This window comes from Rhipicephalus sanguineus, chromosome 2 (assembly GCF_013339695.2).
Source record: "Rhipicephalus sanguineus isolate Rsan-2018 chromosome 2, BIME_Rsan_1.4, whole genome shotgun sequence".
Classification (NCBI taxonomy): domain Eukaryota; kingdom Metazoa; phylum Arthropoda; class Arachnida; order Ixodida; family Ixodidae; genus Rhipicephalus; species Rhipicephalus sanguineus.
In genome coordinates, this window is record NC_051177.1 from 68247261 (window position 1) to 68274022 (window position 26762).

General features: G+C 46.3%; 1 protein-coding gene across 1 annotated transcript; it reads right to left on the minus strand.

Annotated features, from left to right (window-relative positions):
- Nucleotides 1-55: 55 nt before the first annotated feature.
- LOC119383120 (uncharacterized) lies at nucleotides 56-26570 on the minus strand. Its single transcript, XM_037651125.2, has 7 exons — nucleotides 26231-26570; nucleotides 26044-26137; nucleotides 25682-25890; nucleotides 25298-25429; nucleotides 22535-22675; nucleotides 10469-10740; nucleotides 56-10060 (listed from the first exon to the last, which is right to left on the minus strand). The coding sequence occupies exons 1-7, from the start codon at nucleotides 26310-26312 to the stop codon at nucleotides 9281-9283; spliced, it is 1710 nt and encodes a 569-aa protein (XP_037507053.1). The 5' UTR covers nucleotides 26313-26570; the 3' UTR covers nucleotides 56-9280.
- Between the last annotated feature and the right edge of the window lie 192 nt (nucleotides 26571-26762).

A 26762-nucleotide genomic window follows, 5' to 3' on the forward strand; every position in this document is an offset into this window, starting at 1 on the left:
GGTAATAGAGTAGGACACTCACTTCCACTAACCCAGTATTTTCATTGCACATTCCTCAGCACAATAATATATTTATTTTGAAAGAAAAGGCCTCAACAACTCTCTTGCAGAAGACTGATAAGGTACAGAGCCCAAAAGCGCATTATAACATTACTGTACAGCATGTGAGCAAAGAGTTGATTCACTGAATGCACGCGATTCATGGAGCTGTGTTTTTACCGTGAAGGAATCACGCGGCTGAAGGGGGTTAAACGCACACCAAGTACATTGCGTACACCAACCAAAGGTATGAGTATAAATACTTTGATTTTACCGGCAAACGCGCAATTCCGCGACCGGCACAGGTTGCCAAGTTTAAAGTAGATGGCTTTGAGACATTCAAAATTCCATCCATGCCGCCGTGGTCATGGTGTGAGCAAGATATATGGGTCTTTCCTCGTGGAGGAGCTTGCTTGCAAAACATTCTGGGTGTAAATTGTTGACCATGCGATCAACAACACCACGGCGATAATCTAATTACAACAGTGAAACGGTTCCGATCGTTATGGCAAAATAAGGCCAGTGTATCGCCATACACATGATGAAATATAATTACAAATTGCATGGAGTGCAACACCTTCAAAAACGGCCTATAGCAACAAAGTTTTGCAAGCCAGCTTTTTCACAAGGCAGCATATCATCCTGCAGTTTCCAAGGAATTTTGAATATAAATGGCTCTGCATGTCACAACAGCACTCCAAATCCTTCATGTATCTCACCACACAGCACAGCAACTTTAAGTCACTATGGCAGGCATAACGCATGACTCCATATTTGGCAATAACCCAAGGAATCTATACCAGTTACAACCATAAAATCACGCTGCATTTGCACTTTGAGCCTCCGAAACCCAAAACAAAGCTCAACAGAGACATTGACGAACGAATTATCTCTGCAGTGACATCATGGAACAGAGTGAAAGCAACTAGCAGGCACACTTTCACAAACTATTTCCGAGCTGAACAACAGTGGATTTGCTGTTGCATTAGCAAATCACTGACTGCATTTGGCTGGGATGTGCATCGCTAGCGTACGGGACTAAGCAATAAGTACACCTGTAACTCAGCGAGAGAACAAGTTCGATGGTCTTTTCTTCTCGAAGTACTCCCGAAGGGCAGAAAGAACAAGAATGTATGCCGCGACACATTTCACAAGCCGGCATAAATCACAACACACACACACTTGCACACACAACATAGGGTGAGCAGTGCTCCAGGCAGCCAGTATAACAGGTGTCACATCACACGGTTTACAACATTACTCATACAACGGAAACAGTGAAAAGCTCTGTGATGCTCATGTGTATTAAGGGCATACTGCAGGCCCTGTATTTATTTACACAGTGCCAAACAATGCGAAATGAGCCCTGAGCAGAAAATGCTGCATCGTTTGCAAAAGAAAGTCAGGTCACTCGAAAGGAACCACGACATAACACCGCATCTGGACGCTTACAGGAAAGTTCCAGACTACGACAGTGGGCGTTCAAGGGAATAACAAGTGGCTGATCCGACACACAAACAGGTAGGGCAATGCAGCCGTCATACATGTACTCCTGAAGATCGCAAACTGCTGCTTCTAAAAGAAAGTCTGAAGGTTTAATTCATCATAGTGCAGCAGACGCAGGTTTCAGTATCCTGTCTTTTGCAAACACCTGGTGATGTGCGTCAGAAAGCGAGCTACTTTGCTGTCGCGCTGCAAAGTACACATTGCTACAGTAATTAGCCTTTTACCTGGACACCTTTCTGCTACCTCGCAGTCCTTCAAAATGACCCCTTAGAACAATCTACTCACAAATTTCAGCATAGGTGCATGCGTCTGGGAAGTGTGCATTGGTTCAAGGTGGCAATTCAAACACTCAATCCCTGCCATGGCACAGGTGCTATGATCGGAGTAAGCTTTCGACTGCGCTTTAATAGAGCACAAAGTCATCCAGGCTGTACTGAAGCCAGGTATCTTCAGTGAACAAACAAAAGTAACAACGGAGAAGCAGCTCTTCAGGAGACGTTACGACTGAGCTACGACAATGCACAAACAAACGGTGGGGAGGACAAGAACCGATGACAAGTTTTTTTGAGCACTTGGACAGCAGGATGGCTCGATCGCTGCAAAGTGGCTGCATCGGCTGGTGCTTGGCTCTGAGGCACTAGAAGGAACTATAGACTCTTCGCTGTGAACTGCCCCAGCACGAAGGGCAAGATGAAAAATAACTCTAGAGCATTCTAGATCAAGCAGCCAATGAGGTCAAAGGACACTGTCTACTGATGGTCAAAAGTGAGCCTTCCACAGGTGGTGAAAAGCCACCGTGATTGCCCCGTACCAAGGAGCAAGGTCGTTTTAAAAGTCTGGCTTACAACCTACAAGTACAAACGAAGTATCTCTAAGATGACCATTAACTGAACTCTAAACATTCCGCACCCATGGTGGAAGATGGTACTCCTGCCATTGTTCTCGGGCCACCAAATATGTAACGTTTAAAAGTACAATTTGTCACTAACATTGTACCAGGCCATGCAAAGTCTCCATTTTTGTTCCTCTGGCTACACATATCAGCACCACTGCCGTAATACTTAGCAAATGCTTATACAAGAAATGGAGGCATCAAGTGCTTCATTTTTCTTTCAAATTTCTGCTCACAGGTAAATATCAAGGCAATTAATGACACGCACGACACATTTCATAAATGCATAAATGGTGTTACGTGCTCACAGTGACAAAGCACATTTCGTACAAAATACTCTACATACCCATCACAACTGCACGGCACTTCAGCAATGACACTGTTGTGCTGTTGAAATGTCACTGTTGAAACAGTGCGTTTTCCTTGGAAACTAGCCTGTCAAGTGAAACTGCCACTGGCAATGCAGGCTTAAAGAGGAAATTAAATAAGAACAAGAGTCTCATTACAACCACCCTGGGTGCGGCTAAAAGTAACGTTCCTCAGATATCCTGGATTTTTCACCTTCAAGGAGCGACAACCTTTGCGATGAGCAGCCAATGCTGTTGCCTGGTTATTAACAACTCAGCAGCAAGCAGCATGCTTGTGTGGCAAACGCCAGGAGCGACACTATGCTAACCTACAGTGAGTAAGAGCTATTGTGCAACTCCCAAGAACAGCTAGAACGAGGGTAAAACACTTTGGCACTGAAGGGGGGGCATCAGAAAAGTCTGGCACGAGCACAACTAGTCGCCGCACCTTCGCACAAATGGACCGCGGCCAGAAACGACAACACTATATATAGAGAAAATACGATATTGGCAATTGAGAAAAAGTACATCCTGTTGGGTGCACGTACATTGCATAATTGTGTGGCAGCCCGCATCACAGGGATCTGTGCTCAAATGCCAAGCTTGGAGGCTGCGCTCTTTGAAAGGGGAAAAAAAAAACAACTGCGCTCGCAACAGCAGCAAGGCACTAAGAAGCAACGCTGCACTTTTTTTATCTGACCAGAGCTGTGAGTCAGGCGCACTGGCTAATCTCTTTTCAATAGGTTTGGCCACATGGTCCCATATATGCTTAAAACAAACACCAAGTACAATGTGTTTTTGTCCCGAATAGATTTAGTTCTACTGAAATTTGACTGCCACTGTTTTATGCTTCGGGTTGGTGCCACTTATTACAGAAGCACTGGATGAATGACCGAAGCAAGTAGACAATGTCTTGCTTATGTTGCCAGGTGTTGTCACGATTGTTTATTGTCGCTTGGTGCTAGCCAGAAAAGCAATAAACCAGCATCATCAATCTACAAATCACCAACTGCCATAGGCAAGCAAAATCAGCCTCCTATATGAGCACGTCTTTCTTCGCGACAGTCATGAATTCATTATACTTCTCGTATTCCTAGGCTTAAGTTGGCTGCCTCAAATCCACAGCTGGAACATTTTTGGCGGATTTTCTAGTTTGGGACATGGAAAGCCTGATTTCCAGTAGACCTATACGAAGCTCCTAAAATGCAACAGTACAGGAGCACCTTCAAGATTTGAATGACCTTTCTTCCCAGAACCACCTACCGCACTACCTGCAGTGCCCCCGATGCCTCAGCTTTGGCCATCATCTCCGATACGGGACACAGAATAGTGAGCAAAAGAGAAATTGTGCATTTAACAAGTGTTTTAACAATGCAAGTGCCCCGTTCACAATAATTTCACAATATCCCTTGAAGGACCGTAGAGCAACAGGCAACTGGCCAACTGTCACAAGTCAAGATGGCACTTAAACAAGACAAATGTTTGCAGGGAGAAAGAAACTAAAAGTAATTAACAATACCGGAACAAGATTTGTCTTAGTAAGGGCGAAAACCAGTCCTCATTGGGAAAAATTGCCTCCCGCGACATGTCTTGCTCTGTTCAAGCACTGCCGATTAAAAAAAAATGACTTAGTTCCTTACGTAAGCTGCTAAGGTAATCCTTCCATGTCATCACAATCATGGCTTTTCACTCATGCATACAATCTCCGGGGAAAAAGAAACTGTACAAGATAAACCAATGAGAATATTTTTGGTACAGACATTCGTAAAGTAGTTTTGGACCAAAAGATGAAGCAAAGCTTACTAGCTCACATGAGGGTTGTATGCTTACATTTAAGCAATATCTCATGACTCTGCCTCCTCCATCTCCCAACTTCTACTTATCTGCCATCTCTTCCGTCTCTTGTAACGTAAAATTCTCATGCAGAGGTCTTTGAAAAATTAGACATGCCTGTGATTGTTTAAGATGTTTTTGCTTCAAAAACACCACATTTATACTCATGTCAACACTGACAAAGTGCCTTTTTCGTTCGGGAGCACAAGCTACTTTCAGTTCTTGCTGCTTTCTTTTTTTTTTTCTTTTTTTTTTTTGTAGCGCATTTCTTCGCAGAAGATATAAAATGATAGGGGTGGGGGACCTCTGCAATTAACACTCAGTGCAAATGCTGGCCGAACTATGAATGTTCAGCTCATGATCAAAGCACCATTCCTCATTTTAACTTAAACTTGTAAAAGAAAGGGGTCAATAAGGCCAAAAAAGAAAATATGAGAGTGTATCACTGTGCAATGTGTAAATGCATTACACAGTGTAACATTTTAGCTGCAACAAGTGCTTATGGACATACTGCAGCATACAGCAGCAAGTGACAGGTACACAACTGCGCTGCTGAAGCGAGCTGCCGTGTTCCTCTACAGTCCTCTCGCGGCCCAAACAGAAGCAACTCGCAGCGAAACGCCACCATTCCCAAGCAGAGCAAAAAGCACAAACCCCAATAAAAGCAAAGCTGTGTGGCAGGAATTCAGTCTGAGCTTTTTGCCAGTGATAACGTATACACACACACATGCGCACACACACACACAAGGCGATCCTTGATATGCCGGTACAAAGGGATATGCCTGCTTGAATATTACGCACAAACACATCGAGTTGCACAACACACGTACCAACTGCATACACAAACAGACACACCCTATTCAAGTGCAGCAGCTACTTACCAGTGGTAGTACAGCTGTAACCAGGAAACTAAGACACAAACATCGCTCCATCTGCATGTGCTCGTAAAATATAACCGTGCAGTGCAGCTCTTTCTTACTTTTTACTTCATCAGGGGAAGGAGAAAGTAGCATATGAGCCGCACACTGCTACTATTCAAAGGTTATGAACTGTTGTTCACTTTGAACTTGTTTTGAAGCACAACCAGAAAAAGTGGGGAGGCAACAGCCCGAGGAGGCTCTCCTCCAGAGTTCGCTTTTCTAAAATGGTCTTGCATACATAGTAGAACCAACGCTTACAGTGGCGCAGGCGGCGAAACGACACTGATCAGAAGTACGCTGCTATTGTACTTGGATGGCATATATACTAATGTAAAACATCTGACGATGAAGTTATGGCATGCCTGCTGCGAAAGCAGTTGCACTGCTTCCAAGCAAGTCATCTCGTCCTTATGAATGAAATTCCAGAGTTTTGCAGTGCTGGCCTCTTTATTCGTGGCACCAATTTACCACGACTATGCAAGGGCCGCACCATACAGTCTGTTCACAGCATAATGAGCGCTTTCTTTTTTCCGAACAGTTTCAGAGGAGCTCTGTGAGCATGAAGGTGAGTGCGCAAATAAGCTCGGAAAGAGCTCCCAAGTTAAGAAAAAAAGCAAACACGCCTCCGAGAGGAGAGCCTCCTCCAAAACATGCTACGCGCAGCAATCTGCAAAGCATGCATTCTGTGCCAGTGTCCGAAACATACTTTCACATGCAATGGACGGGCAGAGGACAGAAAAAGAAGCAGCGCTCTCGTGGTTCTTTTTTTTTTGGCACAAAGCTATCCCTTTCTCCCCGCGGCAGAAACATATTGCTGCTTTTAGGCTACCTGGTGAAAAACGTGTGAGCAAGAGAAAGTGAGGAGAGCAGCTGTGGGGTGTTGCACGAAACACCTTTGCCCCATGTGTCGCCGGCGCCACTTGGACGCCGTTGCTTCGAGTGCGTTTTCCTCCCTCATTCGTAAGGCTGTCAGCTCTCAATCAACCCCTTTCGCGTTTTTAATGGAGATGACATTCAGCCTCGACACCAAGCAGGATTTTCTTTAAAGCCCCGATACTTTTGCTGACAATCCTGACAATGCATTCCAAATTTTTGGTGCAACAGTGGTGCTAACAGAAACAATTGAGAGTTCTTTTGATTCAATTCCTGTCTACTGGTTAGTCAATCGGAGCACTGTGAAAGTGACAGTCTCGAAAGTTTCTTATCTTTTTTGTCCCATGCCAAACCTCTCTGCGAGACTTTCCACTTCCTGTGGGTTTTGTACACTAGCTGATATGTCGTGGCATGATGAGCCCACTTTGATGTGAGAACAGAGACACGTCACAGACAAACAACTACTTCTCCCAACTGTGTTGAGAGTGGGCAAACAAAATGCTACGTCCAGTGGCAGAAAATAGCCTGCGCTTTTCCATAGGCCGACATAGTTCTGGTATCCCGACTCAATTTAACAGCACTACTCAAGAACGGCTGCCAAGAAACTGGCCTCGTCATATCGGTTGACGCATAAAAACTAGATGCCAGCACAATTATGCTCTGGAAAGAGCACCCAAAACAGCATCAATACCTCAATGCCGGAATAAGCTTTAAATGCAATCTGCAGTTTTTGTCAACAGTTCCAGTACGGTAGCCATGCTACATCAAACTAAAAATCTATGCAGTAATAAGCTCACTGCTGTGAGAGAAGGTTTACTCAAGTGAGCTATAAGCACATAGAACATGTTCATGGCCCTAGACTCTCGCAGGGTAAAAAAAAAAAAGAAACGTCTGCAGATTAAGCTTTACATTGCCAGTTGGTGGACTATATCATTAAGAATTGAAGGTCACAGACATAACCGTATGTTATCCTACAGCATGGCATTCAAAAGTTGTTGGCACAGCATTTTTTAAGCTTATTACCAAAAGAACATATAATATGCCTTGTTAACAGGCAAATCTCAAACCAGAAGGTCACACTTACCTGGTTTACCATGCTATCCTGATTTTCTTCACGTTGTATCTCTTTCACGCTTCAGACCATGCGTATTGCAAATACGATGCAAGTAGCCCCTGTGAGCTCTGAAGATATAAGCACGACAACATTCTATGCCGTTAGATGCACTGTTCAGGTGACAGGGAGTTTTTGCTGAATTAAAGAGTAAGCACGTTAAAAATGTAAAAGTGGCTATGAGCTTGGTGGCTCGATTAAATGCACATCTCAAGTGACAGGTAATATCTTACACGAGAAAAAAAGGTTTCACATATTCTGAGACAAGCTATAAGTAGGGATTTCCCCAGTGTAAGAATCAGCAACTCGCATAGGTGAACAAGGGTCAATGAAAAAAAGAAAAACCATACATACACAACTGCAAATCACAAACAGCGTATTAAGAAACAGAGTAGTTACCTGAATTCTACATAAAGACATTTGGAATGTCCAAATTGGCACTGTAATACACGAAAAAAAGAGAAAATAGTTTCACATATTAGTAGCAATGAACACGGCTACAAGAAACATTAACAAGTTATAATGCGCAACCCCAAAAAAGAAAGTGCGACAGACAATGTTAAAAGTTGAAAAGAGTTGCAGTCAAAACTGTCAACTGCTCAGGTCACAATATTGTATAACTACGAAGCAGTGGTGCGTTTCACTTCTTACGTGCCTTTCTAAAGCAGCCGAAGCCAGACCAGGTTTTCTTGAAGAAAAGTTCATTCTAACTCTCTCGTCACCACCCCTAGGCTTCAATACTGGAAACACGGGCCTTCCACATTGCAACCCGGTGATAGAAAGGAATCTACAGTTAAAATACTAAAAGCTCTCAATTCAAGCAAAAACAATCACTCTAGAAAAGAAGCAAGAATACTTAAAAGAATCCCTGCATAGTACAACTCGCACACACATTATCCGACTTCACACTGAATAGGTGAACTTCTTAACTAGTGGTGCAAGGGCCTGATGTGCCTACAGATCACTAGTACATCCAGAACCCAGTTTAGTGATGCAGCCTACCTGCCACCTTGACTATCTCTGGGACATAACTGCACATTGGCTTCTTTTGGCTAATTATGTAGAGATACTGTGCATTGTGGCTTGCACATTTTTCCAGTGTCAGTTTACCAAGTCAGTCATGTATACTGGTGGCCAATGCAACTCGAGAAACCTTCAAAAACAAACGCAACACATCGTAGTGTGGTATCATCGACAGCGTAAAAGCAAACATACCTTGCACTCCCTCTCTGATCAGGGAACATTTGTCTAAGCCTTGATGCTAACAGATGCATAAGGGCCACGCAGTGCCATGATCCAAGCTTTGCACCTCCAAAATTAAGCATCATTCAGTCCAGTTCATGTTTGTCTCCAAAACTTCCGACCACTGACAGCTCTTTACAACCTCTGACACTGTGTTCGTCTGCTGCTTTGAGCCAGCATATCCATACAGGCCCTCATAAGTTCAGCACTCGCATATCTTACATAGCAACACCAGCTCTAGCATATAACTTTGTCGAAGACCTAAGCATCGTCAAGTGCTAGTGCACCTATCGTGTGCATGAAACATTTAAGTTTGCCCGATGTTCTTGGCAAACTGCCTGCTGCAAGGCACATAACGCGCAATTCGTGGATGAAAACTAGCGAAACGAGAGCTCCAAGCAAACCCTGCAAAGCAGGCCTCTCTATAGTCGAAACTCAAAGACAAAGGGCTCACATAAGTTGCAGTAACGCCCACAGCCAGCCGCAATCATCATCCTCCCTTCCGCGAAGCTCGACATCAAGTGGATGCCCTTTGCTCAGGGTTCACAAATTCTCGGCACCTGCTGTGCCCACTCGCTCCGCCTGAAGAGGCCCCCTGGGAATCGGAAACTGCCGAATCCTCTGCTCTAGTTGGACATGCTGGCACAAGAGAAAACGATGCATCGTGAAAGGGTGTACCCGTGGCGACACTGTTGGATGCTTCTGGAAACCCAATGCTGCCCCCACCGCCAGCGGCTAGAGTGCAGTTGGAGGAGGAACCTGAAAACGGCTCCTCCCGTGTGCCAGCAAATGCGAGGTCGTCATGGAAAGGTGCTCCACGGAAACCAGCGGCGTCCGTGTCGTAACGGTTGTCGGATGCCACAGCTTCCTCGAATGCGGGCAGCAGACACTGGGCTTCGCACTCGCTTAGGTCCTGCAGGGAGGAGAAGCGTGGCGGCGGCGACTCGTCCCGCGGCCACAGGTGGCAAGGCCACGGGTGGGAGGTGGACGAGCCGGGTGCCACGACTCCCGAGGAGTCAGCAGCGGTCATCTCTGGCATCCCGGCAGAGGGCTCCTTGTTGCCGGCCGTGGCAAGCTGCTCGGTGCTCTGGTAGGGCGGCGGTGGACCCTGGGCGAGTGGTGAGTACTCGGGGGGCTTGGGAAGCTGCTGGAGGAAGTGCAGCTTGGGTCGACCGCCCGGTGTGCCACTGCTGCTGTACGTGGCGACGACGTAGCTGCCATGGGCGCATGTCACAGTCCGGAGGTCGGCTCCCGCAAGGTGCGTGCACGATGCGGGGCTCCCTTCGCCAAAGCTCATCTGTGCACGAGAAGCAGGAGGAAAAGAAAGAAATTTCTGACATCTTATGTGTCAATAAACCACGATTCGCTTATGAAACATGCCCTACATAGGGTACTCCGGAGTAATTCTGACCACTTATGATGCTTTTAAAGTGCATTCAATGCAGAGCACATAAACGATTTTGCATTTTAGTGCCACATAAGTGTGTCCGCCATAACTGGAATTCGTGCCTTTCAAGACTACACAATACAAATTCATATGAACACAGCCTTACACCTCAAAAGTTTTATGGACTTGCTTCATTATCTAAATTTATGTCCATTCAATCTCTTGCTTTTGATAATTTCTGTGCCTACAGCTTCCTACGAAACGTTTTCGTTAGGTCTGCATCTCGGCAACCATGGCCAAGTACAACGACCGACTCACCCCCGTTGAGGTGACTGGGTGATGCAGAGGCCGGCACCAGGGAAGGCAACGGTGGTCGGCGTGGCTGCTGACGAAAGGGAAGGGGCTCGCCATGACAGCCCGGCGCATGTGTATGCGGCAGATGGCCGCCACCATGACCGTGGCAACCAGGATGAAGACCACCGCGCAACTGACCACGGTGTAGACCGACGACTGCAGGTACTCCACGCTGGCACCCAACCGCTGGTGCGGGGGTCGTGCCAGCACACCTACTAGTGTTGCTGTAGTGTTGGCTGCAGTCGAAAGCACAGTGAGGGAGAAGGAAAGAAGAGCAACGAAACATCTAAACGACCGGACAGGACAAGTTCATGATGTGGCTGCCATGCATAAAATAATGACAAACACAAAACACCTTATTTTCTGTTCTTTTTTACCATTCTCATCACTTTTTTTTTACCTGCACAGAAGGGCTTCAAAAAGTCACATGGTCTCTTATGCATTTTTCTAAGATGACTCGAAGGCGAAGGCCATCTCTTTTTTTTTTTCTCAGTCAATTTTATTAATCCTTCCCCCACCCATCCCAAAAGCTTCCTACACTCGCTGTAGCTTTGCACTGCCTCTGGGATTGGTCCACCTTTGACCAAGAGACGATGTCAAGTGATGATGTCATCATGATGACATCATAGGGTGACATCATCGCGTGATGATTTATTGCATCACTCATGTTGACATCAACAGTCACTTTTCGTGTTTGGTAAAGCATCTAAGCCTTTCGGCTTAATAATATGAGATCATGAAGGTGCTAGATAGCAAATTGTAGAGTTCAGTATCCCAAAACGATGCATAAGAAACTCTCCAGTATAAAGGCCCCAGAATAATTTTCGGCAAATTATGGTCTCTGCTGTGCATTTGATTTAGTGAAGTTGTTACTCTTCCTAGCATTCCGTCCCCTAAGGAATGCAGCAGCAATCAGATTCAGTAATCAAACTATTGCTTAGCAGCCAAGCACAATGCCATTTGGCACAAAGTCACAAGAGAAAGAGTGAAGAAGTCCCCTTGAGATTCACAGCATAATGTCATCGTAGCCACTGAGCGACCACAATCACTTTTCCAAAATCCTACATACTTGTGCAGTGCCACCTCATAACCTCCTCATAACCACGCAAGTGTCGCAATATTTGTGATTTGAGACAGCACAAGTGTGAGACAAGGTGATGTCACACAGACGGTGATGATGTAGAAGCTATTTGAGTGTGAAGTGTCTGTAACACCTCCCTTTAACTAGGCTTGTGCAAATATTCGAACACTTTGGATATTCGAACGAATATTACAGTATTTGAATTCACTTCAATTCGAATTTAAGTTATTGGAAATTTCGAAGTATTCGAAATGAACGAATAAGTGTATATTATACCCCTGTCACACAGGGCAACAAAAGTGCACTTTGAGGGAGTGCACTTCGCCGCTAGTGTCTTTCACATGCTGTCACACGGGAATGCTTAGTGACACTCGCTGCAAAGCGCACTTGCCGGCAAGTGCGTTCACCAACTTCACTTCGCCAAGACGGAGTGTGTAGCCTCGGTAGCAGTGGCTCGAGAACAAGTAAGTTATTACCGATGTTGAGTTCAGAGTATTTTTTAAACTATCGTTTTTGTTATTAGGAATATTGTTATGCGTTAAAGCATACTATACCACAAAAAACTACTTTGCTATTCTCGTTCTCAGGCAGTTTACAGCCACGGCCGCCAGGGGCATGCCGAGCACACGCCGTGCATTGGCCGCATCCACCGCGTTTCTAGCTAAAGTTTATTTTAAAGGCTGCTTATAGCTATAATACATTACTTCTTAAGAAACATTGCCGGAAATAACAAATATCTGCTGTTCTACTTAGTTAACCATCGCCATTGCCATCATTTCCAAAGTACACTTCCCTTTCTCGTGTAGCAGTGCGCCGCCAAAGTGACATTGTGGTGGCGTGAGTGCACTCGCTAAAAATGACACTAAATTTGCCAGTGTGACCGGGGTATTAGTCCGCATGTAACCCCCTTGTAAAGGTGGTTTCACTGCAGTAGAGGGGTGCTATGCCGTGAATACACCTTTCCAGGAAAAATCCGCACTGCCGCGAAGCCCCACTTCAAGGTTAAATGAACAGATTACCCTCTCATCGATTCATCATTTTTTAAGTTTAAAAGCTTGCTATACCGGCTAATATGCTCGAAGTGTACTAATAAATTTTTAAATGTCACATATTTTACAGGTTATCACTTGCATTCTACCGAAAGTCAATTCCTGCTACTATTCAAAGTTGCTTCCACTTCCCTTTAAACCATAAACAATGACATTTGCACATGCCTTGTTTCAATTTAAAGGGACCGACAACTGCCCAGAACATGAAATGAGATGACTCCACTGATGGAAAGACTGTCTGTCGCATTGACTCAAACCAACCCTGTTTTTTCGTGAGAAATGGATTTATATTTTTATTTCTTAATTGAAAGTCGCGAAAAATGACCTGTGTCTGGTGGCAAAAACATGAACGATCCGATGAACCCGGCCACGTGACCATTGATAGCTGTACGCGGTCGACGATTTGTTTGTTAGTATTGAAATATTGTTCGTTTCTTTATGTTAAAAAGTATTACTCCATAAAATGTACATATAGGCCTGCGTTAGTAGTATGCATTAAAGTGGCGCTGCCTTAGCGTGACGTAATGATCCCATGCTCGTCAGTGCATTTTGAACAACTTTTCAGCGTTCTCATGCAACCGTGCACGTAGTTTCCAGGTCACTAAGATTTTGGAGCGACATAGTTTTGCTACCTACACTTCGTCTCAGAAATGACGCGTGCTGCTACTCGGCGCGGCCCCGCATATGCGTAGTTACGTTTTCGATGACTTGGCTTGGCTCATGCATCGAGAGAGTAACGACACTGGGACAAGCCACCCAAGACACAGTGCAGGCAACCTTGGACGCATGCGCACACAACGCGGTACAGATACAGGGGAGGTGTATAATGGCACATTATCTCATTGTAACAGCTTGTTATTTTCAAAAATAGTTGAAATGCTCTAAATAAAGGTGGTTAAGCATAGTTACAGGAACTCCTGCGAAAGCAGAACAACGATAGCTTTCACAAATCGCGAGAAGGGCTGGCGGCATCGCTATCAACTCTCAGCGTTGCTGGAGGAAAGATCCATCCATGAGAGCCTTTCATATCGAAAAATACTGCTTGTAAAACAACTATGTGCTTTTGGGATTAACTACTGCAGCTACAAACACTGCGAAGGGTGAGCTTTCTGTCATGCCGTAAAAAAATGGGTCGAGAAAAATCAGTTGTCGGTCCCTTTAAAAAAAATATTGCGCAGCTTACAGTAAAAGCTCGGTGATACGAACCTCGCGGGGTTACCAAAAATATTCATATCATCCGAAATTCGTATCACCAGAAAACATGGAAAATCAGTATGCGACAAAAGGAAGTTAGCATATGCTTTGATTTAGTGTTCTTCAGGGCCTTAGTGACATTCTGAACAGCTCTGGATGATTGCCAGTAAAGTTTTTAGACGTCAGCGATCATACTTGTACTCGTAAATGTACGGTGCATGTGCGCCTGTGTAATTAAGAAACCAGATGTGTTGTGCCCAGTGACCGCTAGTAGCCCCTTCCTAATCTTACTGCGCTTTTCTGCATGACACAAGAGTACTGCGGCGAAAGTGATTTAAGAAGCGCTTTGCACACGATAGATAGAGGCCGAGCTCTTTCGCCAATGCCCTCCGCTTTGTCTCTTGGGGTCTTCGTCCACGTTTAATGGGACTTCATGACGGACCCGCAGCCCGAGTTTCAGTCTTGTTTCATAGAACGTCTGACTGCGGGGACATGGCTTGATCGACGTGGCAGGCACGTCACAGTACAAAGACGCTGCTGCCTCGAGCACAGGAGCACGAGTCAACGCGTCGGGAAAAAAAAAAGCACGACGTCAACGACATCTGTAACCTAAACGCAAAGGCGCCTAAGGCCCCCAAGATTCACGCGCACGATCTTGGAGGCAATGACGCAACGTTCATTGTCACGCATGCCCACGTCCGCGCGTGATTGCCGGGTCTTCCGCGACAGCACGGGCAGCACCTGTTCGTACCTGTGCGCTAGTGTACGTTCGTATCAAACGTCGCAGGGTACAAATCGGTTCGCAACAACCGTACTCCAATACATTGCAGAATAATGGGCCTTGGCCGGGACCACAAAAAAATTCGTATCACCTTGAAATTCGTACGAGCCGTGATCATACTATCACCGAGGTTTTACTGTAGTTGGGTCATGACAAATATGCTCATTTTTCTTTATATGTGATATATACTATTCGAATTCGATTCTAAATTATTCGACCAAATCACTATTCACTTTGAACGTAAAATTTCATTCTAAATTATTCGACCAAATCACTATTCGCTTCGAACGTAAAATCTGCTATTCGCACAAGCCTACCTTTAACCCCTTGAAGGTTGAATTTTTTCATCAAATGCAACCTGCCAGGGTCGACTTTTTCTACTGCTGATTTCAATTTTTCATTTGAATCCATTTCAGAAAAAAAGTTTTACTTTTTTATGGGTGACCATAAAGTGACGAAAAATCGTTTGTGTTGCAACATACACATGGTTTATTCACGAGTAACACCAAGATAAATTCTAAAAGAAACTTATACAACTGTTAAAAATTTATTCGCGACAAGAAAAATCTGTGTAGTTCATAGACGTACAAAAATAAGTGCACAAAGTGGCGTCAAGTGGAAACACGGAGGAAGAAAAGTCACCTTTGATCAAGTCAGCATCGTTTTGCCGCCAACGCTTTTGAGATGTCGCTCACTCATCAACATTTGAGTCTAAACTTTTGAATATCCCCTCGTATGACGGGCTGACATCCAATGAATTAGATTCTGATTCAGCAGTCGAGTAGCAATTCGGAGGAATCGTCGCTAGACTCACTTGCAGCAGAGAAACCAGTGCACACTTCCATAACGCAAGTGAACTGTGCGGGTGAGCGCACTCAAGAAAACTGTATGGTGGTGCGCACGTCCGGAAAGCAAAAACAAGTGAGAAACCTGTAATAATCCTTCGTCTTATCGCCAACAAGAAGAAAGCGGTTTTTGCGAGTGCCCAAAACAGGAAACGCAACCCCAGTGGCATCGTTTGTGTAAGTCGGCGCCGCACGGAAACAGGCATAATCGCGCCCCAGGAAGCAATAAACGAGAGAATAAGCAAAATGGTCACCGTTTGAGAGATTCTAATCCCGACAGCCATCAGTTATGCGGGCGCGAGAAGCGCGAACGGCCCGAAGGACGAAACCGAAACTAGCTGGTGCACCACTGTAGTAAAGCATAAAAAAATGGAGAGACATCGGGGCAAGAAAAAAATTCCATGTATTTCCGCAACGTGGCAGCACATGCCAAGTAAGAGAAATGATCGAAAAAGGCACGCTTTTTTAAACATACAAGCGATGACATACATGTAAATCATTGACCATATTGAAGGAGTTCGCCAAGGACATACATGTACGTCACTGACCCTGAAAGGGTTAAAGGGGACGTGAAAAGAAAATGAAGCTGCCCGATTGTAATTTTCACTGCTTCAATAAGCATCGGGCATGTAGATTCCTAAATATTTCGGCGCAATATTCGGTCTATATTTAATATCACCCGTTAGAAATCCTAGTCACCTTGCACTCCTAAAATGACAATGTGGCACCGCCGGTCGCCATAGGCACTAACCTGGTGATACAGTCGAACACGGATAGAGTCAAACCCCGCTACAATGAAATTGACGGTGCTCGGTAAAATGTTCGTTGAAGCGAACATTTCGTTGTAGTGAAATCGAAAAAAATAGGACTGACCTGAGCTAGTAGAACAGTGAAACTTTTATTTCCAATATTCAAAAAGTGTCTGCTGCTTCCTTTGCGTCCCCAGCAGCGTTACGACGCGATTCTCATATATGCATAGCGACGCCACGTTGAAAAGCACGCAGAAATAACGGCTTCCGCGAACGAATCAAACAGGCACGGGCGCGCAACACGAACTGCACAGTTGCACCAATACGCTAACACTAGCTATTCGCCGACAACGGCGACATGCAGGCGTGCTACCGCGGAGTGATGACTTATGCCTTATTCTATGCTATTCTTATCCACCACTCGCGATCCCATTGATAACGCGGACGAATTGTTGCTCCGACCACCGGTCGCACTAACCAAGCGCGAAAAGCACCATTCCGCGACTGCACCCCAGGGCTGCTCGCGTTGATAACGCGCATGTGGCGGATGTACCGTCGCTCTGACCACTAACGAAGCGCGAAAAGCACGAAAAGTATTGGAAAGGCATCGGAAAAGCTATCGTTTCACGATTGCACCTCACTGTCGACAACTGAGCTTTGGCTTCGGATTGTCTGCGACTCAGAAGCAACTCAAGCCGGTTGCGAAAGCAGGGCAGTCTGATCGCCGTCGCTATCAAGCAATGGCGGCCCCCATGCTCAGTCAACAGCGGCGGTTTGTGGTGGTTCCAACACGCGATTCAGACTTTGAATTCGTATCTTTATGTTCTAAAATGCATCAAAATGTCCGAAATTGTGTTTATTGAATGGTAAATTAAATTTCTGAGCCCGGAATGGCATCGTCAAATTTCGTTCAAGCGGAACGGCAGCAGAAAAGGTGTTCGTTGCGGCGAGCATATTTATGCATTGACTCCTATGGACTGTTGACGGGGAACCGAGAATTTTTCGTTGTACCGGAAATTTCGTTGAAGCGGAGTTTGACTGTATATCGAACCCACATATATAGAATTTTCAGCTATATCGAACTCGTAAATTATCCCCTTGAAAATCCTCTGTAAAAGTATAGAAATTCGCACGTTTATATCGAACAGTATTTTTACCCGCCATCAGATATATTGAACAGCGTGCGAGCTGGAAGGTGCGCTTCGGCACTCGCTGCAATGTGGCACCACGCCTCCGCTGACACCTGGAATGCTCACAAAACGTGAGGGCAGAGAGGGCTCAGGACTGTACTCCTGTTGGGCGACGTGAAAAGCGGAAAACATGCGGAACGGCTTTTTTTTTCCTTTTTTTTCTCTCTCTCTTTCTTATGCTTTCCCTGCGTTATTGTCGGCTCAGAGAGCAGGAACGAAGGAGCCGGCGGCCTCCTCCTTGCGCCTTTTCTTTCTTTCTTTTTTGTTGCTGCTTTGTGAGTTTTGATCAGCCAACCACAGCTCGCACCTTTCGTACATCGCTGCTGCCCTCGCAGGTAGTCGGGTAGCCCGGATAGCCATCGCCGCCATCGCGACTGATCGCGAGCGCTTTGTTGGCGGAGTCCACTTCCGCAAGTTTTCGCATACCACCACATTCCTCTTTTGTGTGCGTGCTGTGCAGAGGCGCTGCGGACTGCTTGAATTTTTTACTTCTCGTGTAACAATGGCCAGCGTCAAGAAGCGCAAGAACCTTGACTTTGCGACAAAGTTGAAAGCCATACAGCGTGTTGAGGCGGGCAAAAAAAGTTCGACGGTGGCGGACGACATCGAGATACCACGGAGCACTATGAGCACCTTGTTGAAGAACAAGGCGGATATCAAGGCAAAGGCGGCGGAGCAACGAACGTCGGTAGCCTGCCGTGTGCGTGTTCCTGCCCACGGGAAAGTAGAAAAGGCACTCTATGCCTGGTTCCCTTTTCCCGGCTGCCGTTCCACCCGAAGTGTCTGCGGACGATGGACGATTTCATGGAAGCAGACTGTAATGTTCAGGCTGTTGCGAGCCTCGCTGACGAGGACATTGTAGCTGCGATCGCAGGGGCCCAGGATGCCCAGGCCGACAGCTCAAGTGACGAGGAAGATCGTCCGGACGAGGCGGCAGCTACACGCACGTACTCCGCCGCTGAAGTGGTGGCAGCATTTGGCTTGATTCACCGTTGTTGCGGCGACATGGAGGGAACCGGGCTGTCGCACCCGGACAGCCTCGATAAGATCGAGGCCAGCATCTTCAACTTCATTTCGAAGACGAAGAAGCAGGCCAAGATAAGTGATTTGTTTTTTCACGCAGATAAAACGTTCTGTTGCATCGTCTGTGCGGAATTAGTTGTCAATTCTTGAATGTGCCGATTGTAGGTGATCGTCCGCCACTGGAAAGTCTCGGGGCCTGTATTTTTTTATATCGAATTTTTCATATATCGAACTAATTCGCGATCCCCTTCGAGTTCGATACAGTCGAACCTCGATATATCGAACGGCACGGCGATCGCGAAATAGTTCGATATATCCAGAATTCGATATAAAAAATCACGTAAAAAATGCGTCAATGAACTTGTGGAAAACAACCAACGAACCAATCGTGGTGCAGTAAATACTCACTTGAAGATTGCAAACAAAGTATTTATTGTGTTGGCTTAAAATACTGAAAAAGAGTAGCCTGCTTTTTGTTGGCAATGGCGTGTTTGACGACTGCGTCCTCAACATAGTCCAGGCGATCCACAAGTGAAAGGCCGGTGCCTTCAATCACGCTGCAGTGACGGCGCGCAAGGGCCAAAGCGGCTACGACCTCAGCTGATGTCGGGAGCGGGGCACCATCAGCGCTTGCAGGATCCACCTCGGCAGCGTCTTCATTCGGCTGCTCAGCGGTAGCTTCGGCGACGATCTCTACATCCGTTAGCTCCACCGTTGTACCAATGCTGTCGTCACCTCTAACGAAGTCTTCGATGCACATGCTTTGCGGCTCCGCACCAACAAAGCTCTCCAGCTTGCTCCACGTTTCGGCGAGCTCGCTTTCTTCATCTGCGCATGCCAACCCAGCTTCCTCGGAAACTTCCACTGATGCTTCGTCAGTGCGTCCACCGAAGCCCGCATGCCGAAAGCAGTTGGCTATCGTAGACTGCTTGACGTTTTCCCACGACGCCTTGAGCATTTGGATGGCGCCCAAAAGATCGATCTTCAGATCTTGGCCCATCCGGAGTCTTACAAGCAAAATGTCGATCAGCCGACGCTTGTAGATAGACTTAAATGTGCGGATAATGCCCTGGTCCAACGGTTGGAGCTTCGAAGTGGTGTTGGGCGGCAGAAATACCACTTCGATGTTGCTCAGCTGGGCATCGGTGTGGTGTGCCGTGCAGTTATCGACGATAAGGCATACCTTCCGTCCCTGACGCCCCAGGTCGATCCCACGCTTCAGCCACTTGAGGAAAATATCCCTCGTCATCCACGACTTCTTATTCCAGGCATAAGTCACCGGAATATTGGGGCAGTTCCGCATGCACCTCGGGGTTTTAAATTTGCCAATTACAAGTGGCCGCAGCTTCGTGCTCCCATCCATATTGGCAGCCAATAGGACCGTCACACGGGCCTTGCCTTGCTTGCCCCCGTGGCACTTGTCCCCGCGAGTGTCCAGCGTTTGCCGCGGAAGCATTTGCCAGAACAGGCCCGTCTCGTCAGCATTAAAGATTTGGCTCGGCTCATACTTGGACGAGAACTTTGGGCCACTCATGATCAAGCCACTTCTGAATTTCTTCATCATTGGCGTCCTCACTCTCTCCCGACACAGTCTTCCCGACAATGTTGAAACGAGTCTTAAAACGTTGTAGCCAACCGTAACTCGCACTGAAATTCTCGACGCCGAGAATGAATGCAAAGTTCTTTGCCTTCTGTTGCAACATCTGCCCCGATACAGGAATATTTCGGGCCCTTGCGTCCATGAACCACTTGTGGAGAGACTTCTCAACATCTTCAAAAGCAGCTTTGCGTACACACCGCGCGCCCGAGTGCTGACTCTTCTCGGCCTTGGCCTTTATGTCAGCTTTGTTTTTAAGCAGAGTACTCAATGTGCTCCTTGGTATGCCTAACCCGTCCGCGACGCTCGACTTCTTCTCACCATTCTCAGCGCGTTGGATTGCTTCCAGTTTTGCTGCAAAGTCAGGGTCGTCCGTTTCTTCGCGTCTGCAGCCATCGCTACACACACCACAACGCGCGGCAGGCCTAACACACGAGCACAACGACCGATGCGACGGATGCCTGGCGATACTATCAAGGAGGAGCTGGTGCAACAAGTGCAGTGCGTCGTTGCTGCAAGGCTGCGGCGTGCGTATGCCGCTACGTTCAAGTGGCGCACTCGGCGCCATCGATGTGTGCAGCAGTCGTAAACGCCCACCGCGCTACCGCTATTTCGAGAGTTGCGGGAAAGCTCGCCGCCTGTCAACGAAGCGCGGCGGGAAAGCTCGCCGCCTGTCAATGGAGCATGGGCGGTTTGGGGTGGCCGAGTTCGATATATCCATTATACATCAAACTTCGTTCGAAATAAAAAATTAAAAATGCATGCACTTTCCCACGTGATATAGGAACCGTTCGATATAGGCAATAATTCGATATGTCCGTGTTCGATATATCGAGGTTTGACTGTATATCCGTGTTCGACTGTATCATCTTAAGACATTTGAAATCGTTAACGTATCGTTAACCTTCGTTTGCACTAAAATATTAGATTTATATGAAACGTAGTAAGTAATAAAATAATACGGCAATGTTTTAGCACACAGTAATGCTCAAAGCCCAAAAGCCGACTGTATTCTGACCCCAGGTGGAGGAATATGAGAGGTGTCTCAATGGCAGCCGCCCCAGCATACCAGTACATATAGCGTCCACTTCTAGCAGTTTCTGACAGATGGCTCCATCAGTTCAGGGCGATACACGTGGGCGAACACAGTGAAAGCTCGTTTTGTAATTTTGCGTAGCAATAAAATTATCTATGCATGTATCAGTGTGTCGTGTACCCGACCTTTCGCCATCTATCGGGGCAGAAAACAAGTGCTTCTCCTGACACAACTTGCACCCAGGTCTTGCACCGTGGGACAAAACATCGTTTGCTCATCACCGATTCACAAAACTGTTCATGCGGCAAGAAACCGTGCAAAAGCAAACACATGTGCATCAACACAAAGCACAGAAGTACTTGCAACTGCAATAATAATAATATCTGGGGTTTAACGTCCCAAAACCACGATATGATTATGAGAGACGCCGTAGTGGAGGGCTCCGGAAATTTCAACCACCTGGGGTTCTTTAACGTGCACCTAAATGTAAGTACACGGGCCTCAAACATTTTCGCCTCCATCGAAAATGCAGCCGCCACAGCTGGGATTCGATCCCGTGACCTTCGAGTCAGCAGACGAGCTCCATAACCACTAGACCACCGTGGCAGGGCTACTTGCAACTGCCCACGACATGCACGAACGATAGCCATCCCAGAGTTGCAGTAACTCTAGGACCGAACATACAACGCTATCCCTCGGAGCTCGGCCAAAAGTCACGCAAGTAGTGAGCGAGTTCTCAGCACGGTGAAGCGGCGCCGCTGAGAGGTCTCTCATATTCCTCCACCGTGGTTCTAAACAATACTGCAGCTTGGGAAGGTCAGCACAGTTTGTGCACGTGATGTCACTACGGTGCCGCAGTTGAAACGGTATGAGGACCGAAGCTCTGTCAACTATGGCTCAGCAGGCCTCGTTGTGTTGCCATCAGGCCCGTAGCCAAAGGAGGGGGGGGGCTAGCGCCACCCCCCCCCCGAAATTTTGGTGATGTAGGTGTTTTTACCAAAAATAAATAATAAAAATAGGTTTTTCTCAAACAGTCAAGGTTTTCAGCAAGTGCCCCCCCCCCCCTGAAAAAATTCCTGACTACAGGCCTGGTTGTCATGTTTTGTAGACTGAAATTTTTTACTGGTTGACTAGGATGATGTGAGCTGTAGAGTTGAGGAGAATGCACATTAGGAAATCAAAATTGTGTCTTTATAGCTATTAAATCAACCCGGATGGTGAAACAAGTCAAGGTATATTATTTAACGGAGGGACAGGATTCCGAATACATGCATATTTCAAAATTTTCGGAAAATGTTTCACGACCTTTTAACATCTCTTAAAGAGTCCATTTCCTATTTTTCTATATTTAACTGATTTTCACAACTTTTGTATTGATATTTATGACTTCTATCAGTAGGTAAGGCTCTTTTTCCAAAACCAGTGTCTTCACCACTGAACAAATCCCATCTTCCAAGAAAGGCGTTAATCTCAGACCCGCCTTACCTATGCTGGCCAGGTACTTTTTGCAGCAAGGAAGCACGTAGGTAACTCGGCAGTCCGGTTGCGTAGCAGGGTCGCAGCACAGTGAGCGGGGCAGACAGCGGCCATCTTCACAAAGCACCTTGTCCTCGCAAGGGTCAGGACCTGAGTGATGGCACATTTTGATAACATATTTCCCGCTCTACGATAAGTAGTCACTGCTTACTCATCATGCCTAAGGGAGGTTTACGGGGCTCAAAAAAATGTGAAATGTTTAAAAAGGGAGGGTCAGACCAGATCAGCAAACACGTGTCAGATATCTGCCACTTGTGACAGAGAGCTGGAAAGAGTAGTGGTTTTCCATTTTTGTTAAGATGGTATAGCGCAAAGCAGGACAAAGGACACAGAGATGACAAAGACAAGCACTTACTGCAAACTGAGGGTTTATTGTTTCCTAGAGGCATTTTACAGGAAGAGCAGAAAAGAGAGAAGGAAGGACTAGAACAAGGAATCCAAAATGCAAAGCACACAAAAGGATCCTCTCATCCCCCACCGTTCTAACAGTGTCTTCCAGGAATGCCAGCCCTCTTTGGGATAAGGCTAACAACCGCTTATTTATGCATGGGCATTCTTCACGTTCCATGTGAGCTGCTTGAGGCGAGCGTGGTCACCCGTGTGCGAGAAAAATCCCCTTAAAGGGGTACTGACACAAAAATTTTCAGTTGTTCTTTTGCGTCAAATGAAAGGCTAAGCCCTCAAGAGCCTAGAAAATGCACTGCTAAGCGTGAGCATGCCCTGAAAAAGTAATTAAAGTATGTTTTTCAAAGCTAGCTTGGTTCCTACTGTGCCCCGTCGTCACACCACGGTATGAGCTTCTCGTCACATGCTCGTGAAAGATATAGTAATGTTTCTACGGCCACTCCACACCGTGACTCCATTGGTGACACACAAGCGGCCATTTTTAATGTTTTGGTGACGCACAAAAGTCCATTTTAGAAGTTTTGATACCTGACGTCATCACAACTAGCCAGACTGCTGCGTGAAGTCACCGAAATTAGTACTGTAGCCTGACGTCAAGCTAGTGCCGATGTCGGTAGGTGTGCCACGGGAAAATTGACTTCAATATCAAAATAAAATACTATCTGCATTTGATAAGCTTCACACTTGCTCAGAGCCGTCTCTGTATACAGGGGGTTTGTATGGCAGAGTAAACCCGGCTTCGAAAAATGGTGTCAGTACCGCTCAAATCTGATCGAATCTGGGGGTGCACTACAGTGTATGGCTACAAACCCCTCTCTTCCATTTCCAACATTGTTAGCAGGCTCTCAGATCTTTCAAACATCTGCCAGTTTCACTCATGTAGCAAGCACAGCAACTCAAGGGGATTCTGTACACCCCGCATACACACCACGAATAGGTTATGATGCTTGATGTCACAAAGTTGTACATGTTTCCTTATCGAAGTGCTTCTCCTTGATACAAAACGAAGCTTACGTGGGGCAGAAAAAACTACATACACGCCAACATAACATACATACGAAAAAACAGACACCAATCCACTCACCAATTTTTGTATGTTGATGAGCAACTTGGTATGTGTAGAGAATCGCCGCGATATTGTGGTTCTCCTGCATCATCTGCTCTCCAGTGACTAGCTTCACTGCTATTGCTTTTTCTTTTCCAGCGGATTGTCTCAGCTACCAAAATTAGTAATCCGTCAGGATAGCTGGTTAAAGATCTTCCCTTTTGCCCGACCTGTCGCGGAGTCTCTGGCCAACACTTTCCTGCCCACGGGAAAGGTTGGGTGATTGGTACCTCTGAGTATATGTTCTGGGAACGGGATAATGGACAAGACCGGACTGCCCCTTGCTAAACCAGACGGCGCGGCCGACAAAACGAGAGGAGAAAGAGAGTGGCCAGCACGGGGGAACTCGGCAGCCGTAGAGAGACGAGAGGCTTTCGAGCAACGATACACGAAGGACGAAAGATCCTCAGCTCCCTAACCCCCAGTTGTAAATATGTAGAATAAACGTCTTGTATCATTTAGAAACCTCAGCGTCATTGAGTTATTGAAATCGAACCTTTTTATAATATAGCTTGAGGCTTTCAGGTGGGTGATCTGTGCCCAAAGCTGGCACTTATTGTGTGGTAGCAGGACTGGTTTGATGTGTTGAAAGAGCAAACATGACCAGTTAACTGTGTGCGGATGAGAAGGGTAGAGGTGGTTTGTCGGCGTATGGTCCATACGTCCAGCGAACATGATCACTGGTGAAGACAAGCTTAAGGTCAAGGAACCGGAGGAAATCGTCATGTGGCATTTATTTTATTGGTTATGGCCGAGGGGGAAAGACATTCTTCCAAGTATGCCAACTATGTGTGACAACTAGAAATGTGATAATACCCAAGGCAATCCTGAGTGGTGCACAAGGAGCACCAGTTTCTTATGATATTAGGTAGGTGTTCTGACGTGACTTTGCTAGCTGTAATTATACACTACGTTAAAGCATTTACAATTCAATTTGTGATTACCAGATACAGAAGTAATCAATAAGGCATAAAAGTGACAAACAAATATGCTGTCAGTGGTCCTTTAATTTAATGCTTAGGTGAGTCGCGATCTTTAGACCCAGCCTCAAACCACACATCATGAAGCCGCACCGCGGTCATAAGCCCACTGTTTTCTATGCTTCAAAAGAAATGGTGAAGTAACTTTCAAATCATTGTGACAAGTACTGAGAGTCACTTCCAGCACACAAGCAAGAGCTCACAATGTGATCCAAAACCTACCGCAGTGCTTGGGTGCTTCATCAGAACTGTCGTGACAGTCGACGTGACCATCACAGGCATATCGTTTCGGAATGCAGTAGCCGTTGCCACACACGAATGACTGGTTGTAGCAGGGCCGTCTGCCAGACAATGCTGAAAAAAAAATAGTGGTACCGTTAGCATTTGTAGCATAGGGGGCAGAGTTTCAACAGCAGGAAGGGTGTGGGATTAATCCTCAACAAACACCACACATTTTCGCGTTATCTACGCCTTGGAGGTTCTAAATCCCATCAAATGTTACCCACTCTTCCACTTACTTCATTAAGTGCTCTAACGTTGTAAACTATAGAAAGGAAACACAACCGATCGTACTGCTTCACATTAGAAAAGCAAAGGAACGCTCACCGTAAGTTGACACCGACACATAGACCGTCCTGTTGAACGCTCGGTTGACATTGGAATCGTGATGACGAGCGACGCATGTGTACCAGCCGGTGTCGGGTTCCTCCAGATGATAGATGGTCACGGTCTTTTCGTTGAAATGCTCAGACTCTATCTTGACTCGATGCGCCTGGCGCACTTTGTCCTGCGGAATGGCCCATGTTATGTGGAACCTGAAGAAAGAAAAAATAAACGAGAGAAAGTGAGCACGAGGCAGCCATTTCGAGGCGAGGTTAGGTGCGGTTGCCACCCGTGAAGCATCGTATCCTTCATACACTTGAAACGAACACCGTGCTGAAAGAGGTGAGCACGCAAAAGGCGCTTACCTTTCATCAGAGGCGACTTTGCAGGTTAGGTTCAGGTCGTCATCCACTCGCCGTGCTACTTTGCCAGAGGGAACGGTTATCACGAGCTCCTTACCTGCAACGAAACCATCGCCTTGGCGTTGACCACAAACTGGTACTGCATCAGCGAGGACGGAACGCGTTGGATCCGTGCAATCGCGTACTTTACCTTCCGACTCGGAGGACCCGTGTATTGCACCAAAAAGAACCACAACTGCAAACAAGTGGCGAAAACTAGGGAGGGTATCCATCTATACGGCAAACGCATCAAGGCAGCATTCGGAGCGCTAGGACGGGCGATCGCTCTCAACCCGAGCGACTTTTCCTAGTACGGAAGCCTTCGCTTTCCTTTCTGGCATCCGGTAAAGAACGACGTAGAGGCTCTAGTCTTTTACGCAATTAGGTGGGTGGGGTGTAAAACTTAATAGCGTTATATACACTACTACAACAAAACACACGCAACCCTCAGAGCATAAACATTATTCGTGTTGCCAACAGCTTCGCTTCTCGATTCTGCCAAAATAGGAATGCGGGAGAATAAGCACGTAGTTTTCAATTAAAAATAAGGTTCTGCATTAAACGGCGGCATTTCAATTTAGGTAAAGCAAAAAAATTCTTTTACTGCCTCAACATCTAAATGAAAATTGGATGGCACCAGGAATCCATGTGGCGCATGCGCAGAGAGCCGCCAGAGCCGCTGT

What these genes read in the sequence shown, in the direction of transcription:
- LOC119383120 (XM_037651125.2), bottom strand. Translation starts at nt 26,312, where the DNA reads ATGGATACCCTCCCTAGTTTTCGCCACTTGTTTGCAGTTGTGGTTCTT. An exon ending in AAAGTCGCCTCTGATGAAAG is followed by an intron (nt 25,891 to 26,043) that starts GTAAGCGCCTTT and finishes TTCTTTCTTCAG; the next exon opens with GTTCCACATAACATGGGCCA. An exon ending in TGTGTCGGTGTCAACTTACG is followed by an intron (nt 25,430 to 25,681) that starts GTGAGCGTTCCT and finishes TTTTTTTTTCAG; the next exon opens with CATTGTCTGGCAGACGGCCC.